Raw genomic sequence first — 24,079 nt, 5'->3', positions numbered from 1 at the left:
AGGAAAAGACCATCTTCTAACAACTACAGAATGCTAATGGAAAATGAAACCATATATTTCATTTTTAAATGCATTCTTCATGTTGCAAAACTGAATTAATACATTCTTTAAATACTTTAATAATTCTTTAACATTAGGAAGCATCACTAGTATCCCACAGATCTAGACTCATTCAAACGTGACATATTAAAGACTTCATCTCTGTAAAATCTTCAAGAATGAACATTTAATTTATATGTATTCCGAATTTCCTTGCAAGCATTTTAACAGACACCACATTATTGCATATTTTTAAAGTCTTTTCAACTTTAATGTATACTAGACTACTAATAGATTTTTTTAAAATCCTATTGATTAATCTTATCTTTATAATATACCTTGATTAAATGCGTAATAGCTGCTAGCACCTGATGCTGTTTCCCTGTGTGTTTTGTCCCTGGGAAATCAAGTGATACATGCAGAACGACTAAACCATAGAATCATAGAAAGGTTTGGCTTGGAAGGGACCTCAAAGATGGTTTTTTTCAACCCCCTGTCATGGGCAGGGACCTCTTCCACTAGAGCAGGCTGCTCAGAGCCCCACCCAACCTGGCCTTGAACCTGTCAGGGATGAGGCATCTGCAGCTGCTCTGGGCAACCTGTTCCAGTGCCTCACCACCCTCTGAATATAGAATTTCTTCCTAACATTTAATCTAAATCTGTCTTCTTTCAGTTTAAAAATGTTCCCCTTTGTCCTATCACCATCTGCCCATGTAAAATGGTACTCAGTTTGCTTCTGCTGAGCTTTATCTGTGAGTTGGCATCTATCAGCCAATGAAGCATACAGGTCATTTTGTTTATCACGCCCTTGTACATTTTGTACAAATTTCACTCAAGGTGCTGGAGACCACAAACGCAGTCTCCCTGCACTCTGTGCTTCACACACTACATTTTCCTGATCATGATGGAGAGCAAGAGCAGCAAACAGTAGCTGTAGTGTAGGTCACTGAAAGGAGGTGTAAACAAGTGTAGCTTGCTGTGTTAGTGCTGCTGCTTCTTCAAATTCTTAATTCCAGATTGTTAATTCAGTGTTAATGAGAGCTCTGTGCCTGACGCCACTTGGTACATAGAATACCTGCATTATCAGCAGCGATCTGCAAACCTCAACAGAGTGTTCTTGGAAGACTCTTTCTGAAGGGAACAGGAAGTTTGTTTATGTCATTTTGCATCTCTGGCTTTGAGATTCCTACCAAAGTATTGTTTGTGAAGGTGCTTTACTTCCCTTGTTGCTAGAAATTCTCATGTGTGTGTGCCCCAAGCAAAAGCCTTCAAAATTTCTCAGGGTCAAAAGTGAAGTTGAGATATCTGTCTTCTAAGTTGCTTGGTGTTTCTCTGGAAGGGGCTGTCCAGATCTTTAAAAGCATGGTAGATCTTCAAAATGCTGTGAATGTTAAAGCCAAGATTCAGCTCCTGGCAGCCTTGTTTTATTTGCTTCTTCTAAGGATAATGTCTTAACTCTTTAAACGTCTTTATTTTCATATGGACTAAAACGATTTTAGATAACAATGACCCAAATGCTGTTCTCAGATAGTAAAATTAATTACTTCTAGACTTGAAAAATATCTCTGTTTATTCTAGATCTACTGTGATAATAAATTAAATACATTGCAAAAGTTACATTTGTAAGAGTGATTGCAGTGGATTTTGAGCTATGATTAACAAATTTTTTGTATATGGCTGATCAGTCCATCATCATCAAATTCTGCTATTTTGTGTACTGTTGGCTGTGTGTGTGTTTCTTTCCTTACAACAGAAGGCTCAGCCCTTTATTCAGAGCACTAAAATTCAAAAGTAGATTAATGAAGTTGTGTGTTAAAATTTTGTAAGTTAAAAGTACCCATTATCACCTAGTATTTTTTTTAATCAGTAATTCTTAAAGCAATTATTTTCTTGTGCTTATAGTAAAATGTATTTTTTATAAATGGAAATGTCAATCCTTAAGTGATATTTTAAAAATACATTTTTAGGCATTAGTCGCTTTTGTAACTGGACATTGCATGTAAATAATTTCCCGTTTCTTTCTGTTTTCAAATGAACTGTGCAGTGGTCGGTGAAGACGGTAAGCCCGTGTGCTGATCTGTCTGCTGTACTTCTGCTAAGATAGCATGAAAATAATCTTCTGAAAATGTTTCCATATCATAACTGCTTTAAGTCAGGTGCTGAAATACATCTTCAGATTTTCCACTCATATGCACAGTCTTCTTAATCATCCATGCTTAATGTAAGGCAATTAGACTTGTGATCTGGCTGCACCTAAATCTGCAATTTTTGATTTTTAGAGTTGACCAGTATTCACAAGTTGGTCATGATGGAAATACTTGGTGATTTTTCTTTGTCAGGAAAATTGTTTAAGCAGCATAAAATATGTATATAAAAAGGTGATAAAATTAGTGTAAAGAAGAAATACTGAATAGTGCAGTCCTTTGAATTTGGAAGAAGATTTGCAGTGGGGAACCTTTATGTTTAGAAATACAGGAAGCTGTTACATTAAATAAAACCGTGCCTTGATCAATATTGTATTGCAGAGTAAATCAGTAAAAATTCACAAAAAGACCTCTGTTCTTCTGATTGATCTTTTAGGAATTCTCTGGTTTAAACTGACCTGTAAGGAGGAATGATAGAGAGGACATGATTGTATTTTTATTTCTTTGTAGTGTATTCCACTTAAAAGGGTTTTCTTGGAAGGCTTTCTGAAGGGAACAGGAATTTTGTTTATGCCATTTTGCATCTCTGGACTTTGAGACTATACACAGTGTGTATTCTTCTTCCTCCAGAAAGAAACACTTGTTTTCTTTTAGAAACATCATATCTTGATTTTCCTTCTCTTATGATGTCTTGTATTCCCTTCTTAATAAGCAATGACATTGATTTTACAAATGCAGAAAAATTGAGGGGGTGAGAAGATCTTAAAGGGGGGAGGTGTTGGAAACTTGGCACCTGAGCATAAGGCTTGTGTCAAAATCTCAAGCTTCTGTAAACTTTATTCTTGACAAAAGAAATGCTCGCCAGTTTGGTTTACCTCCATGGAGGGTTACTGGAATGGCAAGTGGGTTTCTTGGGTTAAAACCAACTTCCTTAGGTGAACAGGATCACAAAAAAACCACCCAAACCAAACCTTTGGTGATAAAGACATGTACTACATTTCCTTCTTAACACTGTCAGTGTCTGGCACCCTGAGGGGAAGAGTTTTCACAACAAACTTGCAAGATACATAAAAATATCTTCCCATGCATTTCATACTCAGACCCTTCTATCTTCCTTATTATAATCTTGGCCAAGTTTGCAATCAAGTTTGAAGGTTTGGGTTCATAAGAGTAGGTGGTCTTAAATTGGCTGGTTTATGTTTTCTTTTAAAGTTTGGAAAGTAAGAGGGTTTTTTCCTCCCTAAACTTTTTTGGTTGCTGTTTTCTTGGGGTATTTTTTTTTTTTTTGTAAGAAGGTGACTTGGAATATTTCAGCAAGTTTTGAGTGAAATAAACAAATTTAAGTAAGAATTTTGGTATTACAAAGGTTTTTTCTGTGCTTCATGAACCAGTTTTACTTGAGTTAAAATCCATCATAACTTCGTAATTTTTAGTTAGTTTTCTAGGATTGCTGAAGTTCTGGAAGAGAACTATTATAGTGCTTTGGAGTGAAGATCCAAAATACAGTATTTTTCTTTTGAAACCATCCAAATGACCACAGAACACACTCCAGAGAAATAAACAATTTATATATATGTATATAACTATTATATACACATCTTAGATTTTTGTTCTGACTCAAATTATTCTGTCCTTTCTAAAATTTTCCTTAAACTCAGTGGATGTAAGAGAAGGTACATGACTTCAGAAAAATAAAATCTAGAAATTTTGAGTTACCTCTGTAAGCCAGCTGCTACAGAAGGCAGAAATTCCCTTGACTGAATGACTACACTCTGACAGCAAGAACATGCATTTATTCTGTGCGGTCTTTTGTAGAGCTGTCTGTCAAGTAGAGTTTTTAAGAAGGTCCATCTGCTTCCAGTGAACACTGTCCATGTGTGGATATGTCAGTTCAGCTGCCCAGACCTGTGCATGTAGTAGCTTGTTTCATGGTATTTCTGCTTGCAGGGCCCTGCACTGGAAGATTTCAGCCATCTCCCTCCAGAACAAAGACGCAAGAAACTGCAGCAGAGAATCGATGAACTTAACAGAGAGCTACAGAAAGAAACAGACCAAAAGTGAGTGCATTTGTTTTGGGAGTTCTGTCATGGTTATCTCTCTTTTTTATTTATGTCTTCTATTTAAAGCAAACAGTGCTCATAAGATAGGAAACAATCTGTTAGGCCAGGCTATTAAAAAACTTTGAGTTCCTAGTTTGTTGTATGTAGGTTCTGTTACTATTGCTTCCTTCTGCTTTAGTGTCATACTCATTTTGATTCTAACCCTGCATAGGGAGCATTGGCTGTAACGTTGTGTGTTAAAAATCATGTGAGTCTGTTGAGCAAGATAGCTGCAGCTTAGTGCTTTAAGAACAGGACATGACTAAGATTTAGGAAATCGTATACAACAAACAATATGGGAAAGTTTGGAGAGGGGATAGGTAGGAGTCAACAGCTGGAGTCCTTGTGTGCCTGTGCACAACACAAGAAAGGAAGGCAGAGGGCTGACAGAATGGGAGAAGGATTTAGGCAAGGTGTGAACACCCACAGTTCCTCATTGCTGTGCTTCGTATCTAATCACAGTTCAGGATCTCATACACATTGTTTTAGCTTTAATGAATCAATACTGGTATATTAATTATTGTCATGTTTTATATGTTTTTAGAGATGCCCTCATCAAGATGAAGGATGTTTATGAAAAAAATCCTCAGATGGGTGATCCAAGCAGTTTGCAACCAAAATTAACTGAGACAATGAGCAATATGGACCGTCTTCGGATGGAAATACACAAGAATGAGGTTAGATTCTAAAACAGTTTCTTGGAAAATGTAAATGATAGGTGCAACTGTACTTTGCTTTACAGATTTTAAATACAGCACCTAAAAAACTACTCAATTTAAGAGTAGAGCTCCTGATAGAATTTTTTGTAGGGTGCTGTATTTTCAAGAACGTTCATCTAGCTAGAATAAGGATGTACACTATTACAGATGTAAACTGTTCAGAAGAATATATTATTATTTACTTACTCTGAAATTCACATATAATTAAAGATTTTTTCCTTACACTAAGTATGGGTCATAGGCTAAGCATAAAGAATAGGTTCATGCTTTGTGTGAAGTAATTATGAGACCTGAAAACTGACCACAGTCTCTGTGTGGCTGTGAACAGCATGCAATGCATTTGTTAAATGTGCTGGTTTAGAATCAATTTTTCTTGACACCAATATTTGCCTTTTTCCCCCAAGGCCTGGCTCTCTGAAGTTGAAGGTAAAGTAGCAGCCAGAAGCGACAGGCGGCACAGCAGCGACATCAACCACCTTGTCACCCAGGGCCGAGAGAGGTCACTATTCTGTTTCTACTGCTTTAGATCCTGTGTGAGAGTCTGTACAGCTCTCTGATGATTACAGGAGTGATGGGTGTTACTTATCCTCCCAAAGTGTATGTCCTTCTAAAGGAAAATCTTAACTGGTTCTGACTTCTAGAGGTCACTTCCTGCCATTTTGGTAACATAAAAATAGTCTAATTGAAACACCTGCTCATTAAATAGCAGCACCTTTTAAACCTGTCTTACTCTGTTGCATAAGGCTCACTAGTTTTCCATGTTCTGTGGAGACAGGTACGTGAAATTTTTCTCTTTTGTTATTTCTTTTTCTAGCAGAATTCAGTCTAAGCTTTTGCTAGATAAGTTTTTATCAGTTTTTATCACCCCTGACAATAATATAGAAACTGCTAACAGAAACTCCAAAACAATATCCACGCCCTGCCCTTTCTGTGATGCACGCATGTTGTGAGTTCTAGAGCTCCTCATGCTCCAGTTGTTGCATTGCAGCCCTGAAGGGAGCTACATGGATGATGCCAACCAGGAAGTTCGTGGCCCACCACAGCAACATGCTCATCCCAATGAGTTTGATGATGAGTTTGAAGATGATGATCCATTACCAGCTATAGGACATTGCAAGGCAATATATCCGTTTGATGGTAAGGTTAAACAACATGCACTGAGATTTCTTTGACTGTAAGGCATGGATGATTTATTACAAAGAAGACAGGTAAAATGATTTAAAGCAAATTGCCTGTATGAGTAACTAATTGCTCAAAAGATGAAGATACTTTATAAATTACTTTAATTCATGAGCAGTACTTGTGCTGTTTTAAGATAAATATTAGCACAGCTAATTCAGCTTTACAAATTGGGACTGGGTTTTTTTCTAAGTCTGTGTGGCCATATGTTCTCTTGCACAGATTTTTCATTCTTCCTGTTTATATATAATTTGGAAACTATGCCTTGGGGAAAAGATGGCTTGAAATTCTTTCTGAACAGTGAGACTTCTTTGCCTCTTGTTTTTCCCAGGTCATAATGAAGGCACTCTAGCAATGAAAGAAGGGGAAATTTTGTACATTATTGAGGAGGACAAAGGAGATGGGTGGACAAGAGCTCGAAGACATAATGGAGAGGAAGGCTATGTGCCAACATCATATATAGATGTAACGCTAGAGAAAAACAGCAAAGGTGCAGTAACCTATATCTAACAGTAAAACTGGCAGCTCTCAGTTGTGCATTCTCCAGGGAAAATAGTGGAAAAAATTGTAAGTTATACAGGCTCATGGCAAGAATTACAGAATCAGAAGTCAGCAATGAATGGGGAGTCAGCCGCAGTTCTTTTCAGAGATGAACACATTAAATTACTCATCTTACACTGGTCTGTAATTTTGGCCAATGTCTTCTGCTTTCCTGCTTTACAAAGCACTAAATCCAATTCAGCTATTAAACTGAAAAAGACCAGGATTCCTGCTTGATCTGTGGAATACTTAGTTTTTACAGAGAACTGAAAAATTACTTATATTTTAAAGATCTCCAAGACTTACTGTTCCCAGTTTTATGACTTAAACTATATTCTTAAAACAGAGATCTTCTTCCTCTAATAACTAACTGAACTCAGTTGCTGAAAATTATTAATTTCCTTCCTTAGCAAGTACTTGGCAGCTTTCACTTCTTAAACAGGAAAATGTTTTCTGATTCTGAAAGTTCAACAAAAATACTCAGGAATAAACATTATGATTAAGAAGGACAGAAAGTCCACTGACCTATCTCCTTCCTTTCAGTACTCGTAATGTAGAATGTTCTGCATTGGACATGATGTCATTGTTTTAACTCTAGATACCCTGAACAAACAAAAAAAGATCACATGTAATGCTTGATGTCTTACTGAAAACTCCCAGCTTCTGAGAAGGGAATGATTTTATATTCTTAATCTGTGCCTGTAAACCAAGTCTTTGAATTGTATTGTGTTTAGTCTGAAGACAGTGTCTTAAATGTACAGTAACTCTCCTCATTGTTAGATCACTGAGGATTGGAAACTGCATTGCACAACTTGATTACTGGAAAAAAAAGCTAATTTCATACTTCTAATGAGAGTTTGTGGACTTAAGTACAAGGCTAAATGTAAAGCCACTGAGGATGGCCTGTTAAGAACTGAGCACGCTTCTCTGTCTTCTAAAGGCCTTCAGTAACTTTGTTCTTTTCTTTTTCCTCTTGGACTGCAGGTTCCTGAAGCGGGTTTCTGAGAAAATGGGCGAGATCTTGAAGGAGGTTACATGCAGCTGCTGGGGGGGTGGGGGTGGGGAGGGGAGGGGGACTAGACTGGGAGGCCCAAGGGAAAAGCTAGTTGCATGAATGCATGCAGACATACATTTAGTAGTCACTAACATCTTAGCATCTCCATATATAGGTAAGGATGTATTACAAACCTTCAATTTGTGCAGGAAAATAGAGTTCCATTACCAGAGTAAAAAGGCTACTGCTCCTAAAATTGCTTTATTTTCATTGTCCTAGGTTGTCCCAGGTGCACAAACTATATTTTAGCTTGTGCTACATTTTGATTTTCTCCGTTATGCTCTTTTCCAACTCACTTTTAGTGGCAGTCATTTAGAGCCCCGTATCAGTTATCAGTCTGCCTGTGCCACCTCCATGCTCGCCGTTAACCTCCTCCTGCATGCCTAGGACAGTCAGGCATGTTCTGTGTAACACTTTGGCATCATTGCTCATCTTATTTTGTAACAAATCATTTTCTTTAAATATCTTCAGCACTAGAGTTTCATCCCAGTATCCATGTGTGCTGCTATAACAATACCACTGCAACCATCATTACATTCCAGATGTTTGGCATAACTGATAAGCGACTGTAAGGTATTCTGTTAATTTGGGGAAATAATGCATCTCAGCTCTAGCCTACAATGCAATCAAGAGAAACTCCTAGAACTGTGGTCCATCTTCAGCCCTTCAGTAACCTGTTGTGAGCACTGACAGCCTGGAGCACAACCAGAGGATTCACCACTGCGAGCTAATGACTGTTTTCAGAGGTCAACCACTTGCCATTCAACTGCTGCCTTAAACTAGAGTGCCTAAATCTGTTGTTTGCCAACACTACCACTTACAGTATCCCACAAAGGGCTTTGTGTCTCAGCTCTTTTCACAGTGCTGCAGCTGCTGAGGTAGCCACGGTAGGTGTTTTCTAGAGCTCTACTTTACTGGATACATGGTGCATCCATGAATTTTATACATTGAAACGTGTATCTCTTCATTTGACTTTTAATATTTTTTTAAGATATTTTTATGGAAACTGTCTTTTAGTTTTTCACTATGACGTTCCAATTTCAATTACTGCAGTGCTAGTCCATTTCCAGGTGAAGCTTCATTGTATGGACCAGGTGACATTTGAGTGATACTTCGTAATGATCTTTGTGCACTTTCACTTGTAAACAATTGAAATTTGGATATGTTTATACGTGTAAATATAGTTGTCTGCAGTGCCCCTATTGCTTATGTTGTCTTGCCTTCCATTTGTGGTTCTATTAATAAACACATCATATCTGATTGATTAGGGTGATAAGAATTAGACTAGAGATGTTGGGGGGAGGGATACTTACATCAACACAAGCTTGTCAACCCAGCCACCTGCTGTTTGGCAGTGTACTATGGAATTATAATTAAAACATCCATTATGGAATAACAATTAAAACATGTTTTCTGGGGTCTGAAGCAATATGTGGATGCAGCAGTGCTGGATTCTTTTTCACTTCAGTGTTATTAGGAACTGTACTACCAGTAAAACTGATCTGAGTGACTTTGTGTAGAGGTTTATTCCTTTTGTTATGTATACCACTATTACACAGCTTGTCCTAGTGTACTTGGGGCCTATTAAACTCTAAAGTTTAGATTTTTGGAGCTTGTATACAGGGTTATTTATATAATAATGTGACATTACTCAATACTGACAAAACTACTTAAGGTAGTTTTTTGGGTTTGGGGTTGTTGGGGGGTTTGTTGGGATTGGGGTTGGTTTTTTTCTTTCTTTATTTTTTTTTTTTTTTCAGTTTTTAAAATCTAGTGCTTTTTTATTTTTGAGAAAACTTGGTGATTGTTGTGGGTCCCTTCCAACCCAGAATATTCTGTGATTCTGTAATTCTGTGAAGAGGAAGAAATGTGATCTGTGTATTTTCTGGTTAAGGGCCTGTGGTCTGCCTGGCTAACAGCCTTGGAGGTCAGTAATAACACTTCCTGATAAAAGACTAAATGTTCTTTTCACACTACTGTTTGTTTTTCTGAATCCAGGATTTGCTTCCTTATGGAGGCAGGTTGATTTCAAGAGGGTTAGTGCAACTTGTATGAGGGTTATTAAACATAGGAAAAAGCATTTGTACTTGCACAGCTTATAAATCACTTATTCTAAAATTCTGAACGTGAGTTGTCTTAAAGAATCAGACATTTTCCAGTAATTTTTTAATCCTTTTTTGTGCACATGTTGATTTCTTAAATGTTAAATGCTTTGTTTAAAAATAGTGTTCTCTGTTGAGAATATTTTCATGGAATAAAAAAATCTTTTCATGGTCTAAGTACTTAGCTTCCCCATTTGTCTTCTGTTAAAACTGACAGGCAGACTTTTAGGATGAGGTCTGTAAACTCTTGTTCTGGTGGTAAAAACCTCTGCTGTGACTGTAGACAGGAGGAACAGATTGTGGTGTTGGTTTGTTGTCATCCATACTCCAATATTTTCAGTGCTCTAAGAACATCTCACACTCCAGAAATGGGCGTACTGACAACAAGCACATGCAGCTCTGACTGTCATTCTTAAATATTTGTACCACATCTGAGGATAACCCTTACTCACCAATTCTGTATCTGACAAAGTGGGATTTGCTGCTAAGACTCTTTGTATAATAAACCGTGCACGCTGATTTCCTATAAAAAGTGCTAACACCTTAGGCTTTGCCTTCATCCAAGGAAAAGTACTTACCAAAGTGATTCATCTCAGTAACTGAAGCAATTTTAATAGATACATACACCCACGTTTACTCATGTCTGAAAGCATTTTAATTATCTGGATTGTTTGTTCTGGCCATTTTACCATTCAGCCCTGGCAGTGTAGCTTTTGTGCAGGCTCCAGCAAAAGCTGAAATAATACAGATGCTGTCTTAAAAAATGGGGAAGTTGTCTCAACACATACCCAGACTAACTTTGTAGTTTCACAGGCACAGTGATGTTTGGTCTTCTGGTTACAGATAAAGGATCATTTCTGCAACTTACAGTGTTTCTGTGATTTCTAAATATGCAAATTATTGTGCATAAAGATACACTTCACAATTCTATCTACATTTTTTTCTATATTCATTAAAGGAATATTATACAACAAAATTTCTGCCATGTCAGATAATTAATCTGTCATTTTATTTACACTATTTGCTTCATCTTAATAAGATGCCAGTGCCCTTACTCCTTGGCATCATTAAAACATTGCAACTTTTGCGGAAATAAAGGGATAACCTAAACTCTTTAAAGGGATCAGTAAATGACTTGGTGCCACAGTAAATAAATAATTTGTTTAGAAATCAGTAGTTTTAAAACAAGTGTGCATTGTGCAGTTAAAAGTTCTAAACATCTTGTGAAATGCAAGAAGTTTGTGCAGTATCAAATTGCCAGAAGAATGCTAAGGTTATTTCAAGTATATCACTTAAATAGTGTTTCCAGAGTCTTATATACTTAATTGTTCCACCAGCTTCACTGGAGGAGGTTCCAGTTTTCGTGAAAGTGCAGTTAAGATCCGGCTGAATTTCTCGTATCTTTCACTTTGATTAACTTGTGCTCCTTTGCTGCCCCAGAGCAATCTCATTTGAAATTCTGTCTTGAAGATTTCACTCAGCTCTTCATCTGGCTGGAAACCTAGCAAGCAAAAAGAATCCCACAGTATCACCACCAGGCAAATTATTTCATTCTGTAGAAATGGCTTTTAAACTGTCTTCTCTCCAAATAAGCTGTAGTGCACTGGGTTCTATTTGCACAATGATTTTAACAAGCTCCTGGAACAATGAAAATCCTTTCTGGCTTTGACATTATAGTAATGGCTGATGGCTATGGCTCTAAAAGGATGCTGGGATAGGCTAGCCTTGCTCAGTTCTAATGTCTAGAATTGTCATTATAGTCCAACCTTAAATATAATTACTAATGTATATATGCTGCCTGCAGAAATTACTGTATTTCTGCACACTCCCTTAACTTTTCCATTGCAAGTTTATAAAAGTCACATTGTGGTAGCATGTTGCTGCTTTCTGGCCATATGTGGTCACAGTCTCAGTGCTGCAACTTGCACTGTTGTGAAGAATCTTAGGGTGCTATTTTAGTTGTAATAATCAGAGTAGGAATTCTATAATGTACAGAAGACAGGAAGTTATCCTCAGTCTGTACTGTACATCTGTTGAGTTGCCAGAAGGGTCAGTGTATTGAGTCATGAGGACTTTGAGTATGTGTAACAAAAATGCTTGCTGGAGAGCTGTAGTGATGAGTAATTTACTGTCTGCTTTTAAACAATATTAATGTTGTCCTCAGACTGAGTTTCCTGCAGGACATTTGCTACTCTCTCAGCTCCTGCCAAAGAGGAGAATTTCTCTCTCTGACACCCGGGGGCACTTGGGCAGGCACACAGCTGGTGTGGCAGTGCAGCAGTCTCTCCTACCTTGCAGCAGCCGCTCTGCTGTCAGGCGAAACGTCTCGGCGTGCTGGGCGAGCAGGCGCGCTGTGCCCAAGTGCCTGAGCATTATTTCACCACTCTGGTCACTGCTTTCCCACAGCTCCATGCCTTCAAAAACAACAGCCTGGCGCTCCATCAAGGTAACAAGAGGCATCAGCAGTGGCACCGTTATGTTGTTCTGTGGAGCACTGATAGTTTCTGGAATAGAGTGAGTAACAATCATGTATGGCGTATCATCAGACATTATTGTTAACTGAAGAAGGTATTGTAACCGCAATGTTCTTTTTTAAGTTGGAAACTACTATTTGTCTTCAATCTTTTAAATGGAGCCTTCAAAAACCTTACCTTAAATATACCTGTCCTACCAGTTTCCAGTGAACGGGCGGGGGAAGAAGAACAACACAAATTAGTGTTGGAAAGCTGTGTTTGTTGCAGGGGAAACCTGCTGAATTACTAGACAGTGGCACAGAGCTTTTAAACACATTTTTTTAAATATAGACATTTTAAACATTTTCAAAATTGGTCATTCCAATAAAAATAATCCATGAGGCTAAAAAGTTTTCAGTGTCTACCTGTTCTCTTGGAGAGATGTTCTGAGAAATTTTCTCTGCCTTCCATCCCTTTAGAAACTAGAGCTGCAGCGAATCTGGCACAGGGGCACCTAATGTGACCAGAATTACCTAACCCATTCTTTTTATTTGAAGATTCATCCTCTGATCCAATGGACAAAGCAAATAAGAAGCAAAATCTGCCTGAATTAATTCTGCTGTGAGGAGAGATTTTTTTTCTTTCCTGTTTTTGTGGCAAGATGATGCAATGTGTCAGTTTCTGCTCAACACAGAGGAAGCAGGGGTATGGGAAGAATGTTACGTTCTGCAGGGATACAGGCATACAAACACATACTGATGTTTGGCTGGCAGACTTTGCTTCTATTCATAATCATATGGCATTATTATACAAGTTTACAGAATCATTTTAACATACAATGCACAGCTATGGAAAGAGCAGCTGCCTCATCTCCCCACACAGGAAATCAGTAGGGGGAGGGTTAAAATGCCAAATAGAAACCAGTGTCACTCATACTCACTAGTCCACTCATCTTGTCCTTCATGCAAAGCTTTGCAAGATGGTTTCAGCTGTTTTTCATACATAATGGCAGTCTGGGTATAACAATGTCTTAGAGCCGTCCAGGTTTGTTCTAACCTACTGACCTGTTCATGCAAAATAGAGAATACCCATTATTGACTCTGCAGCAGGAAAAGTACACTGCTAGTCACAGTCCTAGAATAGTCATGAAGACTAGTCTGATATTCTCTCTAGTCTTGAAGGAATTTCTCAAATTAAATTAAATAAGCCATCAAACAACTCCACATTTTGGAACATAAAGAGAAACAGATTCTACCTGTGGCATTTCCAGTGCTTTCATTATGGCAGAAAATCCATATAAATCCCCTAATGACTCCTTCAACTCCACAGCAACTTGGATGATCTTGTTTAATGTTGCTGCTCGATCTTCTACACTTCCTGTGCAACCCAAGATGTCAACAGCTATTCCTATTGCCATGGTACTGTGCCTGTAAGTGAAACAATTCATGTGACCAATTGCAATTACTGAATTTACATGTGTTCAAAAATCAGTTCAGAGGTGTATTTTTATCTTGGCATGCCCAGCAAACTTAGTCTTACCAAGGTCTTTGCACCAAAACCAATAATGACATATGGAATAAATACACACAAACTTCAAATTCTTTAATAAATTCTTCTGAGATACTGCTAACTATAAAAAATTCTGTTCAAGCAGTGAATGAACCAACACTTCTGGGAAAACTGCCCCAATTCCCTTTGTCAACAGAATTCAACAGAATGAGTAGGAAAAGACCTCCAACATCATTGAATCCAGCCCATGCCCTAACACCAAAAACTAGTCCTCCAAATTCAAATCCTGTGACCCCCTCGCCTATATCTCAGCAATCAAACTATTGAAGTATGAGGAAGAAAATGAAGATCAGAACACCCTAAGTGTTCCCCTTAACTTGTGCAGAAGTTTTCAGAAAACTTCGTTGATAATTTTTTTTCTTCATTAGATCCTTTAGCCTCTTGCCACATGCAGAAGGGCACTACCATTCAGTCTCCTCCACACACACATGCTCAGATTATAGGTCCCTGAATTTTAGTTTCCTTGAACTTGTAAAGGAGAGCTGATGGCATTCAGCTGTTCTGAAGACCCTGCTTTCAACACCTTTCCCCTTTCCCTGCACTACAGGTGCCTTGCGACCTTAAGGAATACTTTCCTAGTCAAAACGGATTTACATAGCATCTCAGTAAATCATCTGTACATGGGAATTCAGGAAACATGCAAGAGAGTATTCTTGGAGGAAATGAGAACAGTGCAGCCATGCTTTGAGATTCTGGCCATCGGCCCTGGCAGTGAGGAACAGGAACATTTACCTCTCAATCAGGTCAAGGCGCAGCTGATGTCCATAAGGCAAGGTGATCAATTCAAGACCAGAGTTCCCTCCCATATTCCTCCTCATCTCTTCAGAAACTTCTATTATCCTTGCCACCTGTCAAGCACAAAAAACTCTGCATGAATTTTGAAACTAACATTTTTCAAAAAAACCAAACCCTGCTAGCCACAGAGAAGTCCTCCAGGTAAGTGCATGGCATACAGAGCTAGGTGCACAGCATGCAACATTATAATACAGGCATCAAAGAAAAACATCAACTTATGCATGTTCAGTGCCTTACACAAAAAAGCCAAGGAGATTTTTTTAAAATTATACAGCCACCAGAAAACATAAAAGGTGTGACCAAAATGCTTTATCAAATTCCATCCTCTGCTTCCAGAAAGGGATTACTATGCAGGTTCCAGGAAATGTAGTGTGCTCTCAACCTGATCCTTGTCAGAGAGGAACTGCTCTTTGCCTTAAGGACATACACACTTGCTTTGCCTTTTTCCTTTCTAAAATAAACTACTGCTCAGAACGTTTTTGGCTGCACCACAGGGCCCTAAACATGAATTAGGTTCATAAAAGTTTGTAAAGATGAATTGGGAAAAGGAAATTAAAGAAAAAGGACTAAGGAGGACACAATGTTGACTGCCTAATGAAGTCAGTGTGTGAAAGTTGACAACCTTACCTATTTGTCTTTGCTTTTTAAACAGATTGTATTAGCTACTGGTTATCTCAAAAACAATTATAATTGCTAATAATAAGCAAACCCACATTAATACGATGGTGTAAGATTATCTGCTGGTTTAAAGCCTGTATGTTGACATATTTACAAACCAATCTGCCTGCAATTTTCTGATACACCCATCAGCAGGCTTTTTTGGCTCTGAAACTTTGAAAGCAATGTGGGCTGTACAACAAGCCTCACCAGTACAAAACAGCACTGTAGAAAAACCTGTTTCACTTCTAGGGAAGCAGGAGTGATATGAATCCCCTGGAGACACTGATTGCTATTCCATCACAGGTATGCAAGTGGCAGACACCTCATCACCTACCATATGGGTGATTCTTTATTTGAAATGTCATTATTTAAGAGACAAACGGAACTACACTACTGATGACACAGAGGACATGTGAACTTTAGCCTGGGATCTCAGTACAAAGCATTCATTCTGGCCCAATTGACAGGCCAATCTCATTGCATCATGGAGTTCTTATCGGTGCAGTCTATGCAACAAGTTGGTAGTAAATGACAGGCACTGGCTCAGCACTTGGAGGTGAACATCAAACAGACTACTCTACCTGTCCCAGCTAGTTTCTGTTCCTGCTCCAAAATCCAAAAATCTGTTTCTGCAAAGCCCTCAAATGACTCTTAATTAATTCTAACAGGCTACTTGGTGCCTTAGTTCCATTGCAAAGTTTACAGTATTTAAAATAAGGAGTCTAATAATGAGATAATTGAATATTATATATATACACATACATATATAAACTCACTACTTCTCTAAGGCATGCATATCCTATGCCTTCAAGCAACATACTCTTTAACAATATATTAAAAATAATTTAGTTATTAAGTTGAAGGAAGGAAAAAGTGAATTTTGGAACTAAAATGTTGGTGAATGATATTAATACTCTTGGAACCATAGTAAAGAAACCTCGATCTACCACTTCTGAGAAGAGTGAGCAGTTGTGGAGCCAAGTTGCTCTGAGTCACCTTGTCTGCATGAAGACTCACTTAGCAGCAGCCAACAGTGCTACTGAGGAAAGAAAAAGCTGTGTTTGCTGTTGGCAGGCCCCCAGTGCCTGTCAGGACTCCTGCTCCGCTGCTCCAGGGAACTGCCCCCTCCTCAGAGCTTGAGTGTCTGTCAGTGCAGCAGCAGCAGCAGCTGCCTGCTTCTGCTGTGCTTCTTCTGGAGCATCACCACTCCCACTTCCCTTCCTGTGTGCAATGGAGTTGCCCAGTAAGTAGCCATGTGTTTTGCTTCTCAAACTCTTCTTAAAAAGACTAAAACCACCAAAGCCCAACAAAGCTTGGGGGGGGTTTAGATACCCACCATACCATTAGGTTCCTGTAGCTGCTCTGCAGCAGGTACAGCACTCAGTCATGCCAGGAAAGTCATGCAGATTTAACTGCAGTTACATTTCTTTCATTACACAAAGTCATCATCTCATTAGATTATTCTCCTGTCTTTCTGATCCATTAGCTGATCTCCAAGCCCTGGCAGCTGACCAGAGTCTACAATGTGAAAAATAGTTCTTCGTGTATTTTACATCCTTTTAAGCAATTCCACTGGCACAGTTCTCTCACAGGAGAGAAAAGCACTGATAGCTATTTTCCCACAGCACCTATCCATCTGTAAGAGAGGAACTCAAAGATTAGAAGAGCAGCTGGTTTAAGTAGTTTAAATATATTTTGCTCCATTGAACATTGTATATAATGGCCATGTGGCAACCAGGTAGTGTCTGCCTGCACTTTGCCCTTAATGAGCTATTTCCTGTCGTGAGCAGTTTTCCCCACAGTGCTTTAGAGCATAGAGAGCTCTTCCTCCAATCCAAGAGAAAGGCTGAATCACGGGTATGCAGCAACTGATAGGACATTTAAAAGACATATGGAACTTTGAGGATTTGAGTCTAAAGTCAAGCATGATGGACCTTTAGTCCAAAGAGTTTGTGAACATTCTTATTCTTCAAATGAAAAACAAACACCCTAAAAATTCCTGCAAGCAATACAAACATCCAAATCTACCCATTATTCTTTTCAAATCAGTTCTTTAAAAAGTCTGAACCGGTACAATATAAAATAAAATGCATTATCTTTTTTTTTTTACCTTGCAGTCCATTCTAAGAATATGCTGTGCAATAATCTTTGGGTTATTGTTGGTGAAAAGCTCCTTAACTCTTCTTAACATGGATGTTTCCAATGGCTTGTTTTCAGGAGGAAGTAGTTTGGATTCAAAATCATTTGGTTTAAAACTAGACACTGTCTCATAAACAGGTGCAGAAAAGATGCTGTCTTCTTTAGCCACCTGAGTTGAAGCTTCTAAAGGATCTGCAGGGCTCATTGTAGGATCTTCATCAAGGATCAAATAGCTTGTTTCAGAGTTCCTGAATATTGCCCTCTCCTTTCGCATCAGATGTTCCACATAGCTGTTTTTCTGACACAAGTGTTGTTTTGCTGCTGTAGGATGTCTGTCAGGGTTTAGTTCACAATAGTGTCCTTCAGAGCTGTGGGAAGCCAAAGGAGAATCTGGGGGCTTCATCAGGGGTGCTTTGCTGGGTTTAGGTGGAGGCTTTGGACAGAGCTGACTGTCTGATCCTCTCAGAGCTTCCCCTATCTGTGACTCTGAGGTGACTTTCTGAATAACTGTGGGGCTTAGAGATGGTTCACTGCCTGTTCTAAATGCAGGTGAGCTGGGACAGGAGTTTGCATCTGCTTCAGGTAATCGAGATGGATGTCTTGAACCTGCAGGGGAAAACGGTGTTTTAGAAGGCCAAAATACATACAATTCCTGGTGCCTGTGCCAGGGTTCATCTCCTAATGCTATTTCCTAAGGATAATGTCAGATCATGTCAATTATTTGCTGGCAAAATTGTATATTTTGAGGAATGACCTAGCCAGCAAATTCCATTCATTTGCTGATCCACCCAAAATCCCAAATACATGGAACAGCTGCACCATAGTATTATTCTGTGGTAATGCTGACAATAATTCCAGTCTCTCCTGCATACATAGGCTATCCTGTCAGAGCTGGATGGCCTCCATGGCTTGGAATAGGAGGTTTTTTTGTAACCTGATCTAGGCTATAAAAACAGTGACTTCCAGCTGCATCACATAAAAAGATGAGTCATTTCTGAGAAGGACAAGTTTGAGATGAAAGCAAAACTTCCCAAAGTCATGCCTAAACCTGAACTAAGGTATGGAAGGAATGAACTTCAGAAACATGAATCTTTTTGTGAAACAGAGCTAGTTTGAAGAGCTGGGTCCATATACTTCTGTGTATTTATACTTCATCCTGTACTCATTGCATATGCAAACCTTGGCATCTGATATGGGATTGTCCTGTGTCAGACATTCCCAATCTGCAATTCTCAGCACATTTGCTGTCATCTACAGCAAAGTGGCCAGTCGCATCGTACGGGTATTACTGCTCGATTACAGATATAAAACAAAAATTCCAAATTACAGGCAGTATGATAACAGGACCTGCTCAAAGGATCCTATGACAAAATACACAGCAGAACTCTTCAGGCTGTTGTAGTACCAAAACAAAAGTATCTACAGGCCATTGATTGGAATAATCAATTCAACTACAGAGGGAGAGAAACATGCCTTATAAATGTCTGTACATCCCACGGTTAAAACACAGGAGTGCACTCTATCAAAATACAGTCTCACTGTACAAGTACTTAATATTCTCTTTATCATGAGAACTCTTCCTACACCAGATATGAAGAATTTTAACAGTATTATATTCAAAATGAGCAGCCTTGGAAGTCAATACTAGTTTGTCTGCATGGGAAGTGATGCATTATTGCAAGCTTCCATATACAGGTGTGTTAGTATGGAAACAATTGCTTAAACCTTCAAAGAATCTGAGAAAAAAAATTCCCCAATCAGCAACTGTTCTGTGTTGTCACAACCTGGATCCCTTGCTTAGGATGATAGTGGCCATGGAATCAGACAGCAGAAAAAGGAACAAAAAGCAAAAGGGATGGAGGGCACAGAGATTGGGGAAGACTGAAGAACAGAACTGTGTACAAAAGCCATGGTAGTGTTTTTCTCCTGGTGAGGAACATTACCTCATCTGCATAGTTTACCCTGAGAAAAAGTGGTTACCCAAATTTCCATGAAACACCCCTTCTACTTAATAAAGTTTTGTCAGAAATACATGAAAAGAACAAGTCTGTTCTTGTCAAGTACAAGTGAGGAAAGGTATTACTATCAGAAAAGGTATTAATGCAAACCATAGCTGCCATTTTTTGGTGTGGAAGCCTGTGGAGTTGTGTGCTAAGGTTCTCAATTAGCTGGTGCATTGTAAATAAAAATCCTGTTCCAGTAACTTGAAGAGAAGCAGTATGTTAACACAGCTTACAGTGGCCATTAAATTTAATGTATTTACAGTACTCAGAACATTCAGCAGTCTCACTTTGGTCTGAAGAGTAACAGACCACCTGGACACACACCGATTCTAAGCATGAAACTTCTAATTACAAAACATACCTATCAGCAGATAGCTCTCTGACTGGTGAGCCTTTAAAGGGAATCTTTTCTCCAGAACATGATCCAAACTAGATGGCTGGCTACCACTTTTTTCTTTGTTTCTAGGGTAGACAAAAATGCAAACAAAAACGTATCAATATATGCAGCACTTAAAATATGTATCTAACTGCCAGAATATATCATAACCAGTGCAAGGATCATTAGCTTTCCACTTGGGAAGCTTATGATAATAAAGGTACTTCATTCATTCATAAACTGCTGTTGTGGTGGTAGTGAAATGGGCTATACCATATGTCACCCTACAGCATTTATGAAGGTATTTCCTTTCTAATGGAACACTTAATTTGGACACTGAAATTAGGATCCATTATCCCACACACAGGAGTTTTTATTTCAGAAGTCAACTATGGAAAAACAGACTTCTCTGGAGCAGCAGCAAGATGTTATTTTAATCCTTTGTCTTACATGGCTCAAGATTTGCCAAGTCACTGCAGTGCTGTTGTGCTTCCAGAGTCCACATTTGCTCTCACTTTGTGGATTTGCTCATCCTTTGCTAAAATCAGCAAATCCTCATGCCTAGTTCTTCCATCTCAAATCAGAGTGAAACCTCACATCACCTCCACTAGGATCTGATACACTTAGTCCATTTCCTTCCATAAGGACAGCAAAATTAAGGTACCTCAAAAGATTTCCTCTGGGTATGCTCTGCTCCGGGGATTGCATGCTGGATATACCAAGACTCAGCCTTTTTGCAGTTTCCACTTTTCCTTCAGGGGTGTTTGGCTCTTTTTGCTGGACTGAAGTTACACCATATTTTTCTTCTAGACACCTGAGAGGCACAGTCCTGTTGATAGGCTGAAAAATAATTGCTCCACTCTGCTTTGATATTGGTGTGCGATTCCCAACATAGTACCTAACTAAGCCAGGGATAGTGTCAAAACTTTCCAGTTCAAACTGATACTGAACACGACAGTAGGCTTCATTGAGTCTTAGAACTGTTTTGTTGATTTTAAAATGCTGAGGGGTATTTTTCCACTGACTTGTAAGAACAAAGTTCCCAGGACTGGAGAGAGAATCCCTAATCAGAAAATCTCCATCTCTCTGAACCAGGCCTTCTGCCACCTTTGAGGAAAAAGAATTATACAAAAAATTACTTTAAGAATCAGAAAACAATACATTACAACAAAATATTCTTAAACACAGGAATTAATTTGGCTACTCTGGGAGGATACATAAAGCCACAAATACAAAGAAAAGTGTGAAGTGTGGTAGAAGAATGATGTCTCCTATTCTTAATTAAAAGCTCATCCCACAACAGAGATCTGAAAAGGTTTCTTGGAAGGAGCCAACAGCCAGAAGCTGACCCACTTTTGCACGTGTATTTCCTCTAGTTTGCCAATAGAAAATAAGGCATGAAGGGAAAGTAGTGACCCAGGAATTTAAGTTTAAAGTACCTGAATATAGAGTCACAATCAAGTTCAGAAGCCATTAACACAAGATCCTGGATTCTGCCCTTTCATTGTTGCCTTACATGACAGAAGCTTTCATTTTTTTTATTCTTTGTGAACGCTGCATGCAAATACTAGTGACTAGGAAGAGTCAGAGACACCTAGCTTTTCTGTTTTGAGTTAGTAGTTTCATGTGATAAAAAGGACGCCAAGAGCAAAGTGCGGGGCAGCTGAGCCGGCCCTGCCCTGGGGCTGAGGGAGGCCCGCAGGGGGAGCTCCAGCGGCTCTGGAAGTTCCGATCCAACCTCAGCCTTACCGTGTTTGTAACTGCGTTTGATCGGATCTAAATGAAAGCGATTGAATTGATTTTGTTGCGTTTCTTTTCCCCCTCTCCCCCAAGTTCCAAGTGCAAGAGAGAAAGTAAACAACATTTTAACTTTCATTAAGAATACTGAACCAAATTAATGTCAGTGTTCTCTAAACAATATGTGATCACAGTATTCTTATACAAAGTTTAAATTCCATTTCCAGATTTATACAGTGCACAAAAATCCTGAAATATATCTGTTTGCCACCAGGGTCTGCCCTGAGTCCTTCCTCGGCCTCATTTTATGCCAAGCTGTGATATATACCACAGCTTTCATACAAATAGGCATTATGCTCCTACTAAATTAATCCAGGTACCAGAGATGTGTGCAGCACATCAGTGAAATTCTGCTCATCTGTAAAAGCTCCAAGCACACTTGGCAATGCCAAGGCCACCTACCTGCCGAGGAATACGTCCGTGGTACCAGGCATGGCTACGCAAGTCTTCACTACTCAGCTGCAGTTCTTCCTCTAATTCCTTCTTCAGTTTTTCCGGGCTGTTGTCCATAACTTGCCTCTCCCTAGAAAACTGCAATAAAAGATTAAAAGCTTCAACTGTGCCAAGTTTAGTGATTAACATTTTACCTGGGTTATAACTTCCATCATATGACCTGCACTGGAATGCAGGTGCTGCTTTCAGCAGGCTGGCTTGGCTTTGCTCTCTAGATTGTATTTGCAAACCCCAGCATTCTGTGAGATAACATGTGATTGTTCTACACCGCATGGAATGGAGCAAAGTGTTCTGCCTGTACACCAAACTAATAATGACACACCTACAAAGTCACTTCTCTTACTTCCTCTTTCCAATAAGAATTCTAGCTATATCCAAAAAAATGGAGCTGGACCCAAATGCCCTGCTCCAATATTCTTCCTCTTACTTAAAACTTACATTTTAAATTTAGATTCTTTCCCAGCAGCCCCCTTTGAACCCATCTGGTTAGGAATATTCCAAAAGTATCAAGACAGTCTAAGCTGGACATACTTAGCTGTTCAATATTTCTGTTGCCAAAGAACCAATTTGCCAAAGGAAAATTTCAGTCTTAAAGTGCTTACTCCTAATGGTCATGAAATCTGCTCATCCAAGATGTTCCTTTTCTAAAGGACAAAAGCTCTTGTTGCCCCTTAGCACAAATGGCACGAGTTTTGCTTGAAGATATCTCCATCATCACTATACAACTACTGCAAGATTTTCTGGAAAATTTCTTGTCTTCATCTACTCTTGGAGCACAGCTTTCATGCTGGTCCACTCTGGCTCGCTAGTCCTTATGAATGCAGTGCTGCTCAGAGTGAGGTGCAGGATCTTCTCTGGAGTAGCCATGTTCTCTTTCACAAGCACTCAGAGGAGGGAAATACTTTGGACTTCCTTTCATTCTCCAAGGGCTGGGACTCCAGCCCATCTTTGTTGTGCTGAAAGGTTTCAAAAGCCTGAGAACATGTTCTACACTGATCAAAGAATCAGAGTATAACCTCTCTTCAGAGAAAGACCATTAAAAAAAAAAAAAAGAAAAAAGAGAGGGATAAGGAGAGAGGGGGGGAACCTCCAGCAAAATGCAGCATTTTGCTCCCATGTGTTATGGATTTTTTCTTAGGTCTGGACATGAGACAAAGCTCACAGGTTCTTTTAATTGACACACTGATGAAAATAAGAAACACACACATTATTTAAAAAAGAACTGGGAAGGTTTGCCCACCAATTCCTGTTCTTTCCATGAACACTGCTCTCTCTAGCTTTTTCTTCTTCACAGTGAATACTCACAGCACTGAACCGTGGGAGCAGGTGGCACACATTTAACACTTCTTTTAATGAACCTCTCTGCAATTTCAGGCAGACTGAATTACAACACATTACCAGACAGCAGATTTTTGGTGGAATAATGCCAGAGGAGGCATCCTGCTGCCAAGGTAATTTAAACATGCTGGGAACCCAAAGAAATTCTGAGATAAATTCTCCTCTCTGCTTTTCTCAGAGAAAACGAAGGCTTCTCTTAGACAAACACTAGTAGCTAACATAGAAAGGCAGAGAATAAAAACAACCTGGTAAAGAATCACTTTTCACCTTAGTTTCCCTTCTGTGAACCAGAACAGGGTGTTATTTATCCATACAAGTATGGTTCAAAATGGACAAGCACTTTCAACAAGGAGCAAATTCTTTGTGCTTTTGTACATTAAGGTTCTGCATCAACTCCTTCCAAGCTTTATAGAAGACTGCAGAAAGAAACCATGCCATAAAAAAAAACCCCAACAAACCTTCACTGAATGTACAAGAAGCGACAGAAGAGGCTTGTTGAGAACTGAAGTCCAAAAGCATACTGAAGTGTCAAAACATAAAGAAGGCCAAAAATGCCCCCTCCACGCCAAACCTTGTGACCTATCAGATCAGCACAGGTGAAGGACCTCTGGCACATGCCT

General features: G+C 39.0%; 2 protein-coding genes across 20 annotated transcripts in view; one reads left to right on the top strand and one right to left on the bottom strand.

Annotated features, from left to right (window-relative positions):
* Positions 1-10,056, top strand: part of FNBP1L (formin binding protein 1 like) — a 58,193-nt gene extending 48,137 nt beyond the window's left edge. For 3 of the 6 annotated variants that reach the window (XM_086901896.1, XM_086901901.1, XM_086901900.1), the window contains exons 11-16: positions 2,084-2,098; positions 4,131-4,240; positions 4,827-4,959; positions 5,406-5,500; positions 5,990-6,138; positions 6,512-6,878. In XM_086901896.1, the coding sequence (XP_086758022.1) occupies positions 2,084-2,098; positions 4,131-4,240; positions 4,827-4,959; positions 5,406-5,500; positions 5,990-6,138; positions 6,512-6,690 (681 nt within the window). In that variant the 3' untranslated portion in view covers positions 6,691-6,878. Of the gene's footprint in view, positions 1-2,083; positions 2,099-4,130; positions 4,241-4,826; positions 4,960-5,405; positions 5,501-5,989; positions 6,139-6,511; positions 7,571-7,704 lie in introns of those variants that run through there. The other 3 variants (XM_086901897.1, XM_086901899.1, XM_086901898.1) reach the window with 3 other exon arrangements.
* A 452-nt stretch (positions 10,057-10,508) lies between these two features.
* Positions 10,509-24,079, bottom strand: part of BCAR3 (BCAR3 adaptor protein, NSP family member) — a 97,541-nt gene continuing 83,970 nt past the window's right edge. For 13 of the 14 annotated variants that reach the window (XM_086901889.1, XM_086901888.1, XM_086901890.1 and 10 more), the window contains 9 exons: positions 22,071-22,199; positions 20,536-20,978; positions 19,857-19,957; positions 17,464-18,098; positions 14,631-14,746; positions 13,585-13,756; positions 13,270-13,393; positions 12,168-12,380; positions 10,509-11,377 (listed from right to left, as the gene is read on the bottom strand). In XM_086901889.1, the coding sequence (XP_086758015.1) occupies positions 11,190-11,377; positions 12,168-12,380; positions 13,270-13,393; positions 13,585-13,756; positions 14,631-14,746; positions 17,464-18,098; positions 19,857-19,957; positions 20,536-20,978; positions 22,071-22,199 (2,121 nt within the window). In that variant the 3' untranslated portion in view covers positions 10,509-11,189. Of the gene's footprint in view, positions 11,378-12,167; positions 12,381-13,269; positions 13,394-13,584; positions 13,757-14,630; positions 14,747-17,463; positions 18,099-19,856; positions 19,958-20,535; positions 20,979-22,070; positions 22,200-22,723; positions 23,305-24,079 lie in introns of those variants that run through there. The other variant, XM_086901894.1, reaches the window with a different exon arrangement.

This window comes from Cyanistes caeruleus, chromosome 9 (assembly GCF_971803275.1).
Source record: "Cyanistes caeruleus chromosome 9, bCyaCae1.hap1.1, whole genome shotgun sequence".
Classification (NCBI taxonomy): Eukaryota; Metazoa; Chordata; class Aves; order Passeriformes; family Paridae; genus Cyanistes; species Cyanistes caeruleus.
This window is presented reverse-complemented; position numbering and strand designations above follow the sequence as displayed.